At 53.1% G+C, this 15,550-nt stretch overlaps 1 protein-coding gene across 1 annotated transcript; it reads right to left on the bottom strand.

The window, feature by feature from the left end:
* Positions 1-1,476: 1,476 nt before the first annotated feature.
* On the bottom strand, positions 1,477-13,677 carry PTGES (prostaglandin E synthase). Its single transcript, XM_081594853.1, has 3 exons — positions 13,369-13,677; positions 9,905-9,987; positions 1,477-2,099 (listed from the first exon to the last, which is right to left on the bottom strand). Exons 1-3 carry the CDS (start codon positions 13,495-13,497, stop codon positions 1,850-1,852), a joined length of 462 nt encoding a protein of 153 aa, XP_081450979.1. The 5' UTR covers positions 13,498-13,677; the 3' UTR covers positions 1,477-1,849.
* Positions 13,678-15,550: the final 1,873 nt, after the last annotated feature.

The following is a 15,550-nucleotide window of genomic DNA, read 5'->3' as shown; positions in this document are numbered from 1 at the left end:
TGCCTTCCTGTTTCCCAGATGTCCAGTGGCAGCCCTTGAAGGGACGGTCCAGTGGTTTAGACTCCATGCTTTCAATGCAGGGGACGCAGGTTTGACCCCTGGTCTGGGACCTAAGATCGCACATGCAGTGGTGCAACTAAGCTCTTGTACTTTAACGAAGACTCGAGGCAGCTGATAATAATAATAACATAAATAAATATTTTGGGGCTTCCCTCATAGCTCAGTTGGTAAAGAATCCGCCTGCGATGCAGGAGACCCCGGTTCGATTCCTGGGTCGGGAAGATCCGCTGGAGAAGGGATAGACTACCTACTCCAGTATTCTGGCCTAGAGAATTCCATGGACTGTATAGTCCATGGGGTCGCAAAGAGTAGGACACGACTCAGCGACTTTCACTTTTTCCCTTTTCCTGAACAGAGGCTCATCTCACCACCAGGGGGCAGTGTTACCCACTGGCAGCTCCCAGCGCGGCCGGACCGGGCCTAACTCAGAATTCTTGTGCGGCCTGGGGTCCCCAGGGAGGCCCGCCCCTCTCCCGCCGCCCTACTAGGCAAGCCCATCAGTCCTCTGGGGCAGAAGTTCAGGGGCTGCAGGGTGGTGGGAGGGGGCGTCCCTAGATCCTAGAAGAAAGGGGCAGTGCTGGGGTGGGGGGTGTGGAAAGTGAGGCGGGAGGTCGCAGTGGTAGGAGCCGGTTTGTGAGCCAGACACAAGCTGGGTTCAGAGCTGGCCGGCACTGCAGGGAGTCCACTCTGAGCTTTGGTTTGCTCCTCTGCCAAAATGCTGGCTGAGTGCCCCTCCTACTTGCCCATGGCAGGAGGTGGAGAGGGTGTCTCCCCGGAGTCTGCTTGCATTCTGTGTGGTGTAACGCCCTAGTCTGGGCGTGTTTGTGTGTTTGCCCCAGACACAAACCCACAAAAGTGACCAGGGAGCCAGCTCCTTGGCCAGCCCGGACAGCAGTGGACGGCCAGGAACCAGCAGCCAAGGAGCTGAGCTGGTCAGACACTTCATCAGTGACTGAACCCACACCGTCTTAGACCAAGAGTCCGGGGCACATCGGTGGTTTTCAAACCTCGCAAATACGGAAGGAGCCAGAAAATTTCTTCCAGCGGTTGGTCCTTCAAAGCCCATCACTCTTGACTGACAGAGCTTTGGAGCAACTAAAGCCTCAGGAAGAGAAAGCCAGCCTTAGTGGTGGGCCCTCCCAATCAGCACCTGTGCCAAGGAGGGAAATGTCCAGCCAAGGAATGTGGCCGGAACACAGGGAAGTGTCAGCGGGGCACAAAGGCACACAACCCCACCTCTACCTCACTCAACTCCCATCCTAAGGGAAATTCACACCCTGCCCACCCTGGGCCCTCCCCAAGAGAGAACTGGCAATGGTACCCAGGCCTGGCCATCGCTGGGACTCTCAAGGGAGCTTTCTAAAAATGCAGATGCCCAGGCTCCCCTCTCGCCCAGCCAAACCAGAATCTCTGCGGTGGAGGTGAGAAGTCCTCATTTATTACATCCCTGGATTCAGAAGGTCATTAGGTTCCGAAACCTGAACTGAGTCTCTGTTTGGTTTTCCCAGCATTGGGGAGGAAGAGGGAGGGAGGTTTTTACAGTGGACGAATTTTCTATCATTTGTGACAATCCATCTCTAAACAGTTCCAAATTGGTCGCTTCACCCAGGAATCCAGGGGACACACGGGCACCCAGGTCCCCTGGGTCCAAGATCGCGTGCTCAGCCGGTCACCAGGAAACCAGGCCCCGGGGCCTGTCACAATCTCAAAGGGGCCATCGGGTCCCCCAGGTTCAGCCCCGGTGGCTCGTGGCGAGTGGTCTGGTGGCCGAGGTGGTGTCCGCGGCTGGTCACAGGTGGCGGGCTGCCTCCCAGACAATCTGCAGGGCCATGGAGGCGCAGGGGAGCTGGGCCAGGGTATAGGCCAGGGAGCGGGTGGGCGCCCGCAGTTTCCCCAGGTAGGCCACAGTGTGTACCATGCGGCCCAGGAAGAAGACCAGGAAGTGCATCCGGGCGACGAAGGGGTTCGGCCCGAGGAAGGAGTAGACAAAACCCAGGAACAGGAAGGGGTAGATGGTCTCCATGTCGTTCCGGTGGGCTCTGAGAAGGCAAAGGGTTGCGGTCAGCCAGCTGTCAGCTTTGAGAATGTCCTGGAAGCTGGGACCCTCTGCCCCCAAAGGCCCTGCGCCCCTAGGGATCATCTCTGGCGTGCCAGACTCATGTCCATTGTGGCCGGGACAAGGAGATACCCCAGAGGCAGAGAGGGACCATGATTCCAAGCTGGTGCCTGCGAGTAGCTCAGAAAAGTGAAGCCCTGTTAATGGCCTGGGAGCCGCGAAGGGCTGCTGCTTGGGTGTTCCTATCAAGCCCCAGGGCTCGCCAGGACCCAGCGCCTGCCATGGTCTCCCCCGTCCTCCCCTCTAGCCTTGGACACCAGCAGGGAAAAGTGGGGCTGAGTGGGGTTGCGTGAGGGCTGGGGCGGGGCCTAGGTCTGTCTGCCTCCAGCCCCTGACCTTTTTTTTTTCCAATTTTGGCTGTACCACGTGGCTTATGGGATCTCAGTTCCCTGACCAGGAATTGAACCCAGGACACAGGAAAGTGCTGAATCCTAACTACTAGACTACCAGGGAACTCCCCAGCCCACGCACTGTACCCAAGGCAGGGCTTTTCTGAGGCTGCTTCCTTCTGAATGCACGTTCCTGGGCCCTTCCCAGTAGGATGGGCAAAGAGATTCAGGGATAACAGTAACAACTTCCACTCATGGAGCCAGCCAATCGCTGGACAGTAGTGAGGCTCTGTTTCATCTGTGCTGCCCTGCTTCTTTCTTTGTTTAAAATGATCAAGTGTGTGTGTATGCACAGTGATGGGGGCAAGCGTGGGGGTGGCTGTGTATAACCCGGCCATAAAAAAATGACCAACAAAGAAAACTCATCCACTTCTGCTAAGAGTTGGTTCACATTTTCCATGACTCCTGCTAATGGGCAGCTTCCTCTGTGGAGGGAGGTCGAGTCCCATAAATTAGAGACTGAGCAGGAGACCAAAGCCAGAGATGGCATGCTGGAGGCGCAGATAAACAGGAACGCAGTGCCCGAGCCATGACCTCCCCTGAGGACTGGCCACATGTGTGAGGCGTGGAGATGCTACTGGAAGCGAAGCCCCTTCTCCAAGCCTTTCAGCTGGAAGGTTTCACCAAGGTTGCACCAGCAAGCCAGGCCCAGCCCAACAGCCCCTAAGTGGGGACCTGCTGTGGTCCTGCTCTTCTCTCCCGCTTTTGCAAGGAGAGTCTCAGCCAAGGGCCGTGGTATGTGGATGCTAGGAATTGGGCAGGGTGGAGAAGAGAAGCTCTCCATAACCCAGGGCTGCAGGGGTCTCTGCAGCATGACTAGGGTGGGTGTGGGCCGGGAAGGAGACATTTGTGGTGAAGCCTGAAAGATGAGGGGCCATCTGTGCAGGGATGAACTCTCCAGGGAGAAGGATGGGCACATGCAAAGGCCCTGAGGTGGGAATGGGCAGAGTGTGTTCAAGGCTCAGGAAGTGAGCATTTCACACGTGTCTAGAATGTGGTCATAAGAGGGAGTGAGGCAGGATCAGGATAAGCGGGGCAGAGAGCCCTCAAGAAGCAGGTAAGGGGTCTGGACTTCATTCTGGGTGTACAAAAGCTCCTGTAAACCCATCAGGGCCTGAATCTTTCTTACATCAGACTCGGGACACAGCAGTTGGTGTCTCTGTCCCCATATCCTGGACGGAACATGAGTCTTCCTTCTCCTTATCTCACAGAGCTCGACCTCGGGACCCAGCCCCAGGGAACACAAGTCTATAGCAGGGCCGGTCTCACCAGCTGGGGGAAATGCTGCTGGATGCCCACGTGAAAGAAGCCGGCCGGGTCTTGGCTTCAAGGACAAAGTGGGGGGCGGGGGGGACTGAGGACGGGGACCACTCCAGTTCCTCAATCGAGCAAGTCCCTTATGTTATCTGGGAAGAGGCAGCAACTGTGGCTCTAAAATCATCCCACGTGGGGAGGGAGGTGGGAGGGGGGTTCACGATGGGGAACACATGGACACCCATGACTGATTCATGTCAATGTATGGCAAAAACCACTACAATATGGTAAAGTAATTAGCCTCCAATTCAAATAAATTTATTAAAAAAATAAAATAAAATCATCCCATGCTATGGAGAAGGAGCTGTGTAACAACAACCTCACCACACACACTCAGACAGACACCTCAGAGAACCTATTTCTCATGAAGTCTGTGGGTCCCAGAATATGGTCTGCTCCCCAACAGGTGACTCACGAGATGGTGCCGGCTGGGAGTATTTTTGTCATCCTGGACATTTCTGGGAAAGTTTCAGGAAAAGCATAACTAGCATATGATACCCGTTCATTCAGACACTTCTCCTTAAAGGAGATATTTACACTTGAAGAGTGAGTCACTTCTCAGAAAGCTGTCGAGAGGATCCTTGGCCAAACCCCAAGCACAGGTGAGAAAAAGAAATCAGGGGCCACAGGGTGGGGAGGAAGGGTAAGGATGGGAGGTGCGGCCCCACCTCCTGGCTCCCGCATTCGGGACTGGAGGATTCAGGGGGTCACCTTCGAGGGAGCAGAGGTGTCTGGGAGCTGATAAAGCCCCCCAGCTCTGACCTTCGGCCCCTGGGGTACCCAGGCTCCCACCTCCTCCCTCTGGTACACTGAAAACCACAGCGGGGCCCCCGCGAAGCCACCAGTGGTAAGGACGGAGGAGACATGGGGAAAGCAGCTGGATGAGGCCAGGTAACTCATGCCCTCCTCCCACCCCAGGATGTGAACAGAGAGACATGGAGAGAGTCACGTACCAGACAGACGCTTGGGCAAAAACGTGTCATTCCAATAATAACCACTTTTTTTAAGGTGAAGGTCGCTCAAAGCACTTTCCTGCTAGACTGGACTTGCATGGCCTCCTGCAGCATCAGGCCGGCCCCTGCCCCTCACCAGATATTGCAATACTAGCTGCATTTTACTGCATCAGGTGACAGGGGTGGGGAGAGGGCCCTGTCCCACCTCCCCCCCACCCCCCCAGGCCCTCCTGGGCAGGAACAGCAGCTGGCAGCCAGCCAGCTCTCTCCTCTCACGTAGGGCCCGCTCTCATCCACCCAGATATTTCTTGGAAGTCAGGTTTGATATGAGGTAAAGGCTGCTTAGTTTTAAAGGCAGGTATAAAAGAGAGTTAAACTGCATTCCTGCAAGGAGGGCAGAGCCCATATCTGATGGCCTGGGTTCAACGGCAGCTTAGCCGTCATGAGTGATGTGGCCTTGGCAGACCGGCTCCCTCCTCTATAGCTACTAGTTCTGCCCTTGGAAGGTTACTGTAAAGTGGACTAAGTTGGTCCCTGTTATGCTTAGAACCCTGCCTGGCACTGAGCTTGTTGCTGTTTAGTCACTCAGTCATGTTAATTCTTGTGTTACCCCATGGACTGTAGCCCGCCAGGCTCCTCTGTCCATGGGATTTCCCAGGATGGAATCCTAGAATAGGTTGCCATTTCCTTCTCCAGGGGATCTTCCCGATCCAGGGATCCAACCTGTGTCTCCTGCATTGGCAGGGGGATTCTTTACCATTGAGCCACCAAGAAGCCCCCCTGGCACGGAGTAGCTTTGCCCTGATTTAGCTGTCTCCCTCTTTGTCATCATCACCATCACCAGCCCTGTCCTGGACACAACTGTTAAAGCTAATTTCCTCTCTTGGTTTTGCCGGACTCCCAACCGCCCTCAGATGGGCAGGCCAAATTAATAAAAAACACATTTTATGGCACGGGGGAGGGGAAAGAAGTGTGCAAGGCCTGCAGCCTGTAGCTCCCTGGGTGCTCATGAGACACTTGGCCTTGGCCAAGTCTGTCTCTGGGCTTCTGTCCACCATCCACAAATAATGTGCTGGGTGGTGTCTTAAGGGACTTCTAATGCAGAGATGTCGGGACCCAATCTCCTGACAAATCAGTTCACTAAGATGACGTCTACACGCTCCAAATAATCAGAACTATCCCAAAGCTTGGGTCAGGTGCTTCCTGTCTTCCTTTCTCGGGACCACTTAGAGAGCCCCCCGCCTCACCCTCCCACAGCAGTTGCATTCATGCAAACTCAGAATTTGGTCAAAAGACACAACACCAGACTTCGATGAAAAGTGAAAGTGTTAGTCTCTCAGTCATATCCAACTCTTTGTGACCCCATGGACTGTAGCCCACCAGGATCCTCTGTTCATGGGGATTCTCCAGGCAAGAATACTGGAGTGGGTTGCCATGCTCTCCTCCAGGGGATCTTCCCAACCCAGGGATCCAACCCAGGTCTCCCACACTGCAGGCAGATTCTTTACCGTCTGAGCCACCAGGGAAGCCCAAGAATACTGCAGTGGGTAGCCTATCCCTTCTCCAGGGGGATCTTCCCGACCCAGGAACTGAACTGGAGTCTCCTGCATTGCAGGTGGATTCTTTACTAGCTCAGCTACCAGGAAAACCAGAGAAACTTAATAGGGAATCACTAAAAAGATGAGCCCGGCTTTCAAAATTTTCCTTGAAATCTGTTTTCTAACTTCCCCCAGAGTGGGGTTCACGTTTGGGCTCCAGCCTACGCCCATCCACAAGGCAGATCTGTGCTCTAGAAACCAGGGTCTAAGTGTTTTCCTGTTTGTGAAAAAGGTGGCCCTGGCTGCACTAAAAGCCCTGGTCTAATATTTAACTCACTTTTGCTTCCAGGGCATCTCTCATCAGGTTCCAGCCAGTTCTCCAGTAGCGGATGGCAGGATGTGTGATTCTCTGTACCCTTGAGGTTTCATGATGTTTTGTGAAGTCAGGAGGAGGAGCCCTGGGGGCCCAGGAGCCCCAGGTCTGGCATAGTAAGTCCCAGTAAGTCCCAGTCCATGGAAGGTCGGTCCCCAGTAAACACTCACTGAATTATATAAAACACTATTAGATAAGAGGTGCTCAAAAAGTGCTGAACTGAATTTCAGCCATTTGACCATTCGTACAGTAGATAATAGGGGCTTCCCTGGTGGCTCAAGTGGTAAAGAATCCACCTGCAATGCAGAAGACACAAGTTTGTTCCCTGGGCAGGAAGATCTCCTGGAAAAGGAAATGGCAACCCACTCCAGTATTCTTGCCTGGGAAATCCCATGGACAGAGGAGCCTGGTGGGCTAAGTCATGTCACAAGAGTCGGACATGACTTAGTGACTAAACAACAACTGTAGATAATGGGTCCTTTTGTTCAGAAATAAAAATTAAATTGTGGGGGAGGTGGCGGTGTCTTGGCACCAGGCAGGTGTGTGGTCTCTCCCTGGCATGGTTACAGCCAGTAGAAATAAAGCACTCAGGAACCTGTGTAACTACTCCTGTGCTACAAGTAAGCTTTGCTACGCAGAACTCTCACACCCTGGGAGAAGACAAACACTCCTCTGGGTGGATGTTCCGAGCTGGCCTGGGGTATACACAGTCTTGGCAGCCTGCTGTCCCTGCTACTAATCACACCCTTCCCCACAACCAGGTGGCCTGAGGGTCACGTATGGATTATCGTGATGGGTGAGGCTTTTGTTCACCAAAGTACTAGTGCTTAGCACAGTATGTAACACTTAGGAAGTGAAGTGAAAGTCGCTCAGTCATGTCCGACTCTTTGTGACCCCATGGACTATACAGCCCATGGAATTCTCCAGGCCAGAATACTGGAGTGGGTAGCCTTTCCCTTCTCTAGGAGGTCTTCCCAACCCAGGTCTCCCGCATTGCAGGCGGATTATTTATCAGCTGAGCCACAAGGGAAGCCCCCAATGCTTAGGAAGTGCTCATTAACTGTGGAATGAACAAACAGATGGACAGATGGATGGATGGAACTCATATGAAGGACTGTATCCTGTAGCTACATTGTTGTTGTCGTCGCTAAGTCGTGCCCAACGCTTTTGCGACCCCCATGGACTGTAGCCCCTCCAGGGTCCTCTGTCCATGGGATTCTCCAGGCAAGAACACTAGAGTGGGTTGCCATTTCCTTCTCCAGAGGATCTTCCCGGCCCAGGGGCTGAACTCATGTCTCCTGTATTGCAGGGGGATTCTTTTCCACTGAGCCACCAGGGAAGCCCGTAGTTACATTAGAAAGGGTGAAATAGCAATGAATCTCACTTTCTATATTATGCATTTCTATAACTTTAAAAAACCACGAGTACATGTGTCATTTTCAATGGTCAAGAAAGATGTAAGGAAAAACCCCACTGACTTTCTTTCAGTAAAAGAATCTCTATTATTTTTACTGCTTTGTCCCACCCATTTCTGCCTGTGACTCATGGGAACATGATAAGAACCATGTGAGGGCTTGTCTCCGTCTCCCTCCTGTCCAAGCTGCCCATCCTTCCCATCCCCATTCCACTCCCCTGACAATCCCCATCCCCAGGGAGGGCCTCCTCCTGGTTCTCCAGCCTGTTGGTGTAAAACAGCAGAGGAAACTGCCAGAATAACCACTGAGACCAGCTACATGAAATTAACATCTGATGGAATTTTACACAGCCCCTTTTCATTCTTGCCTGCACCGTGAGGCTGGTGGGATCTTAGCTCCCTGACCAGGAAATGAACCCAGCCCACAGCAGTGAAACCACTAAGTCCTAACCACTAGACCACCAGGGAACTCCCTACACAGCTCTTTTTTAAGAATCACTTTTTGAGTAGTATTTACTGACATGGAAAGTGCTCATGAAATAACGTTATCTGAAAAAACGTAGAACCCCAAATTAGGTGTACAATGCACACCTTATGCTATGAAAAATATTTAGACAGATGGCAAAGAGGAGACAGAAGAACATGTCAACAGTGATTGGAATTGTGAGTAGTTTTCCCCCTTATCCTCTACACGTTTTCAATATTACCAAACTGCAATGAATAGTTCCAATTTCTATAAGAAAAAACTGGTTTTGATTGACTGGGGAAAGCTAAGCATACGAAAAGATGTTCAGCTTCACTTGGAAATGCAAAGTAGAGGGGCTTCCCTGGTGGTCCAGTGGTTATAGCCACAACTAGAGAAGGCCCACAGGCAGCAACAAAGACCCAGCTCAGCCAAAAAAGAAAGGAAGGAAGAAAGAAATGCAACTTAAAAATGAAAAAGGACATACATGTTCACCCATCATGTTGGCAGGGATCCAGTCAAAGATGGATCCATTGAGTTGGCAGGAGCACAGAGACACATCTCACACACCAGTGGTGGGAGTGGACTGAGGTACCATTAGACAGTATTTCTTACCATTTGATTGTATCCTGCGTGTTTGTTCACATGTACACACACAGGCAAAGGAAAGAAGTTTTGATGCACTCTGTTCATAACAGAGAATGGCTTAGCCTAAAATGCCATCAGAGGGGAAGAGGCTGGATCAACTACGGACCATCCATTCAACAGGGAAATGGCATAAATACTATGGCACCGATGTAAAGAACGAGGCCCCTATATAGACTGATATGAAACAATTTCTGTTGTTACATTTAAAAAAAACCCACAGTATAAATCAGTGGGTAAAGGGTGATCCTTTGGGGATACAGAGGAAAAAGCACAGCGTGTGTGTTGTAAATGCAGAAGTTTCTCCAAGAAGATGCATAAGACACCAGTAACAGCATGAGTCCCTGGAAAGCAGATTCTTCAGGTCAGAGGTTAGAGACGGACTGAATGAATTCGCACCGAATAACCTTTTCTAACTCTGTCATCCTGAGCCATGAGGATGTACTATAATCCTTTTCCTAACTTTTCTTTTCTTAACTAATACTCAACTAGAAATGAAATCAATGAGTAAATGAAGACTGTTTAAGAGGATTCAGAAGGCAGGAGATCTTGGCCCCTGGGTATCCTCCAAGCCCCCCATGTTCAGAAGAGGGCCTGAAAGGGCAGGCTGTGATCAGGCCGAGGGCCAAGGGTACTTGCCTGAGGCAGCGTTCCACATCTGGGTCGCTCCGGCAATACTGGAGGCCTCCGTGTCTCCGACTGTCCTCGGGGTTGGCGAAAGCCTGGAATACATCGGCTGAGAATTACTGTCCATGAGATGGACGGCCCAGTGGACGAGGTCTGTGGTGATGCAGTCACGTACATGTCCATTCAGCAGTGTCCATGAACTCCTACTGTGTGCCGAGTGCTGGGGACTCACCGGGAACAAGGCCGCTGTGAACTAAATGCGCGTGTCCCTGCAAATTTCCTGTGTTAAAACCTAACCCCCAGTGTGATAGTGTTAGGAGGTGGGGCCTTTGGGAGGTGATGAGGTCACGAGGGTGGAGCTCTCTTGAATGAGATCAACACTCATAAAAGAGACTCCAGAGAGCTCCCTTACCCCTTTGCGGTGTGAGGACACAGCAAGAAGACCGCCATCTATGAACCAGGAAGTGGGTCCTCAGACACCGAACTTGTTGGTGCCCTGACCTTGGACTTCCCAGTCTCTAATTCTGTGAGAAATAAATTTTTGTTGTTGCTAGGCCACCCAGTCTCTGGTATTTTTTTATATAGCAGCCTGAAAAGAGTAAGGAAAAGGCCCCCTTATCCCTGCTCTTGAGAAGCTCACAGTGTAATGGGGGATTTGCCAATGAACCAGAAAAGATCAGGTGGTCAGAGTAAGGACAAAGAAGACAGGGTTAGCTTTGAGAATATTCATGGGGACCCGACCAAGTCTGGGGATCAGAGAAGGCTTCTCCAAGGCAGTGACAGTACAGCTGAGACTTGAAGAATGCAGCAATATTAACCAGAAAATGAAAGGGTTATAGCAAGAGCATTCAAGGCATCAGGAACAGCATGTGCAAAGGCCCTGGGGTCGGAAGAAGAACGTGTGAAGAATAAAAAGCCAGCATGGCCAGAGCAGTGACAAGCAAGGGACAGAGTTCCGAGATCAAGTTGTAGGGGTCCTAGAGGCATCCTAAGAATTTAGACTTTGAACTGAGAGCAGTGAGAGAGGCTTGACAGGCCCCAGTGAGAAACCCAGCCCCACAGGAACTAACTGCAGGTATCTGAACTTCCCTGGGTCTCTGCTTCCTTATCGGTGAACTCCAGATCACACTGAGATCATCTACCACACAAAGAGCAAGGAAGATAAGTGGAGATGCCACGGCACAATGTCTGGTGCCAGGAGGGCGCTCGATGAACTGTCACTGCAAAGCAGGGACCTGAGGTTACACTCAGGTCATCGAAGTCCACACCTACCAGGCAAGAATACTGGAATGGGTTGCCATTCCCTTCTCCAGGGGATCTTTGTGACCCAGGGATCAAACCCAGGTCTCCTGCATTGCCGGCAGATTCTTTACCATCTGCGCCAGCAGGGAAGCCCCTAGTCTGTCCCCAAGTGCTTGCTTTTTTCCTCCCTGTCCTGTCTGATGGGTCTGGCCCTCCTCACCCTGGAGGTGAATGCAGTGTCTGTCATGATCGGGAGCCCCCACAACCAGAATTCCTCTTTGCTGGCACTTAAGTCACAGAATCACTGATTCTGATGGCCCTGCGTGCAGTCCATGGGCCAGTGACACCTTTCACAGGGTCTTGGCATTCAGTGGGCAGCTGTCTTGGGTGCCCACAGTCCACGAGGCTGCTCACCCCTGAAGACAGCGTGAATACACATTGGCCAGGCCAGGAGCCGCGGCAGTGCAGGCATCAGAAGCAGAAGCACTGCCTCCAGCAGGGACCGGGGTAGGGGTGGGGGGGCAGGCCTTGGGATGTACCCCCACCAGGAGACATATGGCCGGTCATGTTAATTCCAATTGTTAATTAGTAATGAAGACTAACAATGGTGGGGGCATTTGCTCAGTGCCAGGTGCTGAACTCTCCTGGTACTACGTGACTACCCTGAAGTTTACAAATGAGGAAATCAAGCTCTCAGACTTGCCCACGGTCCCCAGGCTAATGGGTGGAGAAGCCAGAGCATCCCCGAGTCACCTCGCCACAGGGGTAGCTCCCCCAGCTCCTCCCTGGCTGCCTGAACGCACGGAGCAGGAGCAGGAAAGAGAGGGAAATTCACAGGATTGGGAGAACCCAGGAACAGCCTGAGTGGAGGTTTCCTTCTGCCACGCCCTACTGACCCAACAGAAAGGCACCCCAACAGGTTTGCCTCTTCCTTCCCTAATCCACATGAAAAGGAAAGCTCTGGGCCCAGCACGGCCCTGGGAGAACGCCATCCCCCCACGGCAGGGTGTGGGCTCCAGAGCTGGGCACCTGGGTCCAAACCCTGACATCACGGGCAACGTCATCTATCGGAGCCCAGGTTTCTGGTGTGGATCAGAAGTTGAATACAGCCCCCTCCTCTCCACCATGATGGGGATTAACGCTCACTCCAAGAAGGACTCTGTGAGAAAGACTCTATGAGGCTGTCCCCGCGCGTAGGGTAGGTACAGGGCAGGGAGAGGTCAGGATGACCAGTGTGCATCTCTCTGCTCCAGGAGTTTGTTCACCTGGGAAGCTGACCCGCCTTGTGTCCTGTCTGTACCTGCTGAGACTCGGGGCTGAGCAAGAACCCCCCACTCCCACCATCCACCTTCAGGACGATGTCTGAGCCAGCCTCGACTTGCCTTTGAGCTGGACAAAGGGGCAGGGCAGGGGACATCTCTTCTCTGAAATGCCTGGTGGATGATCAGCTATCCATACTCTGGGCGCTCAGGATGGCTGGCGAGCCTGGCTGGCAGGTTTCCCCTGGCTCTGGCTGGAACCAGCCCTCCCGCCCAGTGGCTCCCCGCACCCAGCCTCACCCCACACCGACTCAGATCTTGGCGTCTTTGAGTCTTTATTGTTGTTTTGGCCCCAGGACTCCGATTGGTGGGGGAAATTCCTCTCGGAGGACTCCAGGGGAGCCTGGCCCGAGATCCGCCTTCCAAGGCTGCCGTGGGTTTGGAGCGAACTCGCCGAGGGCCAGTCGGGAATTTCCACTTAAAGGTTTCTCGGGGCTCCTGTTCGGCCGGTTTCCACCCCACCCAAATATCAGCTCTCCAGTGCGGGAAACCGCCGGGTCAGAGGGAGGCTGAGCGCCGCCGCAAGCTCAAGTGGGATTCGAGAATCTGGCTGTTCCGAGAACTTACCTGGGGACACAGCAAACGGGTAAAACGCTCTTAAAACACCAGGCCAGTGCTCGCTTAGGCGGCGCCAATACTGAGACGGGAGCGCTACCGGAGTGAGCACGGCCCCTGCGCAAGGAGAACGTGCAAATTCTGATTAAAACAAAAACAACCACAGGACAAGGATGTGCGGGCCACAGAGGAGCCATCCCACAGGGCTGGGAGGGGCAGGTCGTTCCCAACCGGCTCCCGCACGCTCCGGGGTCCAGGATGACTTCTTGGCCAAGGGTCCCCGACTCCAGCCTTCCCGGCGGTGGCGAGAGACGTGAGCGCACGCACGCGGGGCTGGGGGTCCCCGAGAGCCGCACGTACCTTCTTCCGCAGCCTCACTTGGCCGGTGATGATGGCCACCACGTACATCTTGATGACCAGCAGTGCGCTGCAGAGCAGGAAGGCGGGGAGCACCTGGCTGTTCATCAGCTCCAGGCCGGAGGGCGGCATCTCGGCTGCGGCGGCGGCGGCGGCGGCTGGGGGAAGAGACCACGGGCAGACAGCTCGGGCGCGTGTGTCTCGGGAGCAGGGAGGAGCAGGGAGAGCGCAGGGAGGCTTGTCTGTACTCTGCACCCGCCCACTCCCTGCCAAAGGCAGCAACTCCCAACTCCCAGGTTTTGGAAGAAGCAGAGAGTCGCCGTGGGGGGGTTGTGGGTGAGGGGTGTCCCTACTGGGCCTCTAGCCCCGCCCCACCCCTCCAGGGCAAATCCTTAACCGCTTTCTAGTCTGTTTCCTCGATCTAGGAAGTAGGGGGTTGTATGGGCCTGCCTGCCTGCCTGCCAGGGGATGCAACAAAGCCAGAACCCCGGCCCGACCTCCACGGGGTGGTAGATTCACTAACCCCGGGCCTTCCTGAGGGTCAGGGCAGGGAGTGGGCGTGAGATCAGAGCTCTCTGCCCCCACATTCAGCCTGGACACTTGAACCACGGCCGGAAGGACACTAGTGTGACTTTGTTGAATAGTGTCCCCCTCCCCGCCTCTCCCCACTCCCAAAGATGCCCACATCTCCATCCTCAGAGCGCCTGCGTATGTTAGGGAACATGGCCAAGGGGCTTTGCAGGGACTAAGTCAAGGTTCTTCTAAAATGGGGAGATTTTCCTGGATTCTCTGTGAATCCAGTTAAATCAGAAGAGTCCTCCTGTGCTTCCCTGGTGGCTAAATGGTAAAGAATCCACCTGCCAATGCAAGAGACACGGGTTGGATCCCTCATCCAGGAAGATCCCACATGCTGTGGAGCAACTAAACCCATGTCCCACAACTATGGAAGCCCATGCTCTAGAGTAGAGCCTGTGGTCCCCAACAAGAGAAGCCCACACGCCGCAACTAGAGAGGAGACCCGGCTCGAGAAAAGCCCGCGCAACAGCGAAGACCCAGCACAGCCAAAAATGAAAATAAATCAGTAAAAAGAAGTGTCCTCCTAAAAAGAGAGGCCGTAGAATTAGGGGAGAAAGCTGTGAAGACAGAAGCAGAGGTCAGAGAGGAGAGAGGATACTACACTGCTAGCCTCAAAGGTGAAGGGAAGATGAGTCAAAGAACGCAGCCTCTAGGAGCTGGACGAGACAGGGAGAAGAATTCTCCCCCAGAGCTTCTAGAAGGAACCAGCCTTGTGGATACTGTAACTGTAGCCTACTGAGATTGATTTTGGTGGGCTTTGGGCCTCCAGAACTGTGAGATAACACATGTGTTGTTTTATGCCACTAAATTTTGGGTAATTTTTTACAGGAACCATAGGAAACTAGCATACTATTCTACTGTCTTTTAGTATCACTTTAGTTTTCCGGGAGATTCCCAGGCAAATGGTTTGGTTGTTCATTACAAGAACTTCTCAAAAGATCCATCAGCTCTTCAGTGATGATCAACAGTCTGTGAGCCCTTTGAATTTCTTGCTTCAAAATCCTCACCCAGCTGTGTCCTCCCCTCTCCATAGCCCCTCCCCAGGTGTGCGGTGGGCCCTCGGCAAAGGCAGTGATCTTATCGCTTTAGTTTTACCAACCTGGCTTGCTTTGCTAGGGAGCTTCTCAATGGCTCAGTGGGTGAAGAATCTGCCTGCAGTGCAGGAGACACAGGAGACTTGGGTTCGATCCCTGGATAGGGAAGATCCCCTGGAGGAGGAAATGGCAAACCACTCTAGTATTTTTGCCTGAAAAACACCATGGACAGAAGAGCCTGGCCGGCTACATAGTCCATTGCCTCACAAAGAGCTGGACATGAATAAGCACGACCATGAGACCCTGGGGAAGTGGGGAAGATGGAAACGTTAGTTTCTGGTGCCCATTCTGACCTTGGACCTGCCCAGAAGGACAGCAGTGTCAGTCTGGTCACCCTAAAACTGGGTTCCCCCTTGGTGGGTGTTGAGTCAAAACAGATACCAAACCAAAGATCAGGAGAAGGAAGGATTTATTTCTTGCAGCAAGTAAGAAGAACACTGGGTATCTTTCCCCAATCAGTGTCTCCCCAACAGCGTAACTGGGGAAGTTTTAAGCTGAGGGTACGTGCATGTTCA

This window comes from Giraffa tippelskirchi, chromosome 4, assembly GCF_054371585.1.
Source record: "Giraffa tippelskirchi isolate mGirTip1 chromosome 4, T2T-mGirTip1v1.2.pri, whole genome shotgun sequence".
Classification (NCBI taxonomy): Eukaryota; Metazoa; Chordata; class Mammalia; order Artiodactyla; family Giraffidae; genus Giraffa; species Giraffa tippelskirchi.
The sequence above is the reverse complement of the archived record's forward strand: the minus strand, read 5'-3'. Positions and strand labels throughout refer to the sequence as shown.

Excerpts from the sequence above, each read along its gene's own strand:
- PTGES (XM_081594853.1), bottom strand. The coding sequence starts at position 13,497 with ATGCCGCCCTCCGGCCTGGAGCTGATGAACAGCCAGGTGCTCCCCGCC. Across the intron at positions 9,988-13,368 it reads AAGTGAGGCTGCGGAAGAAG|GCTTTCGCCAACCCCGAGGA; the intron begins GTACGTGCGGCT and ends GATGTATTCCAG. Across the intron at positions 2,100-9,904 it reads GATGTGGAACGCTGCCTCAG|AGCCCACCGGAACGACATGG; the intron begins GCAAGTACCCTT and ends TTGCCTTCTCAG.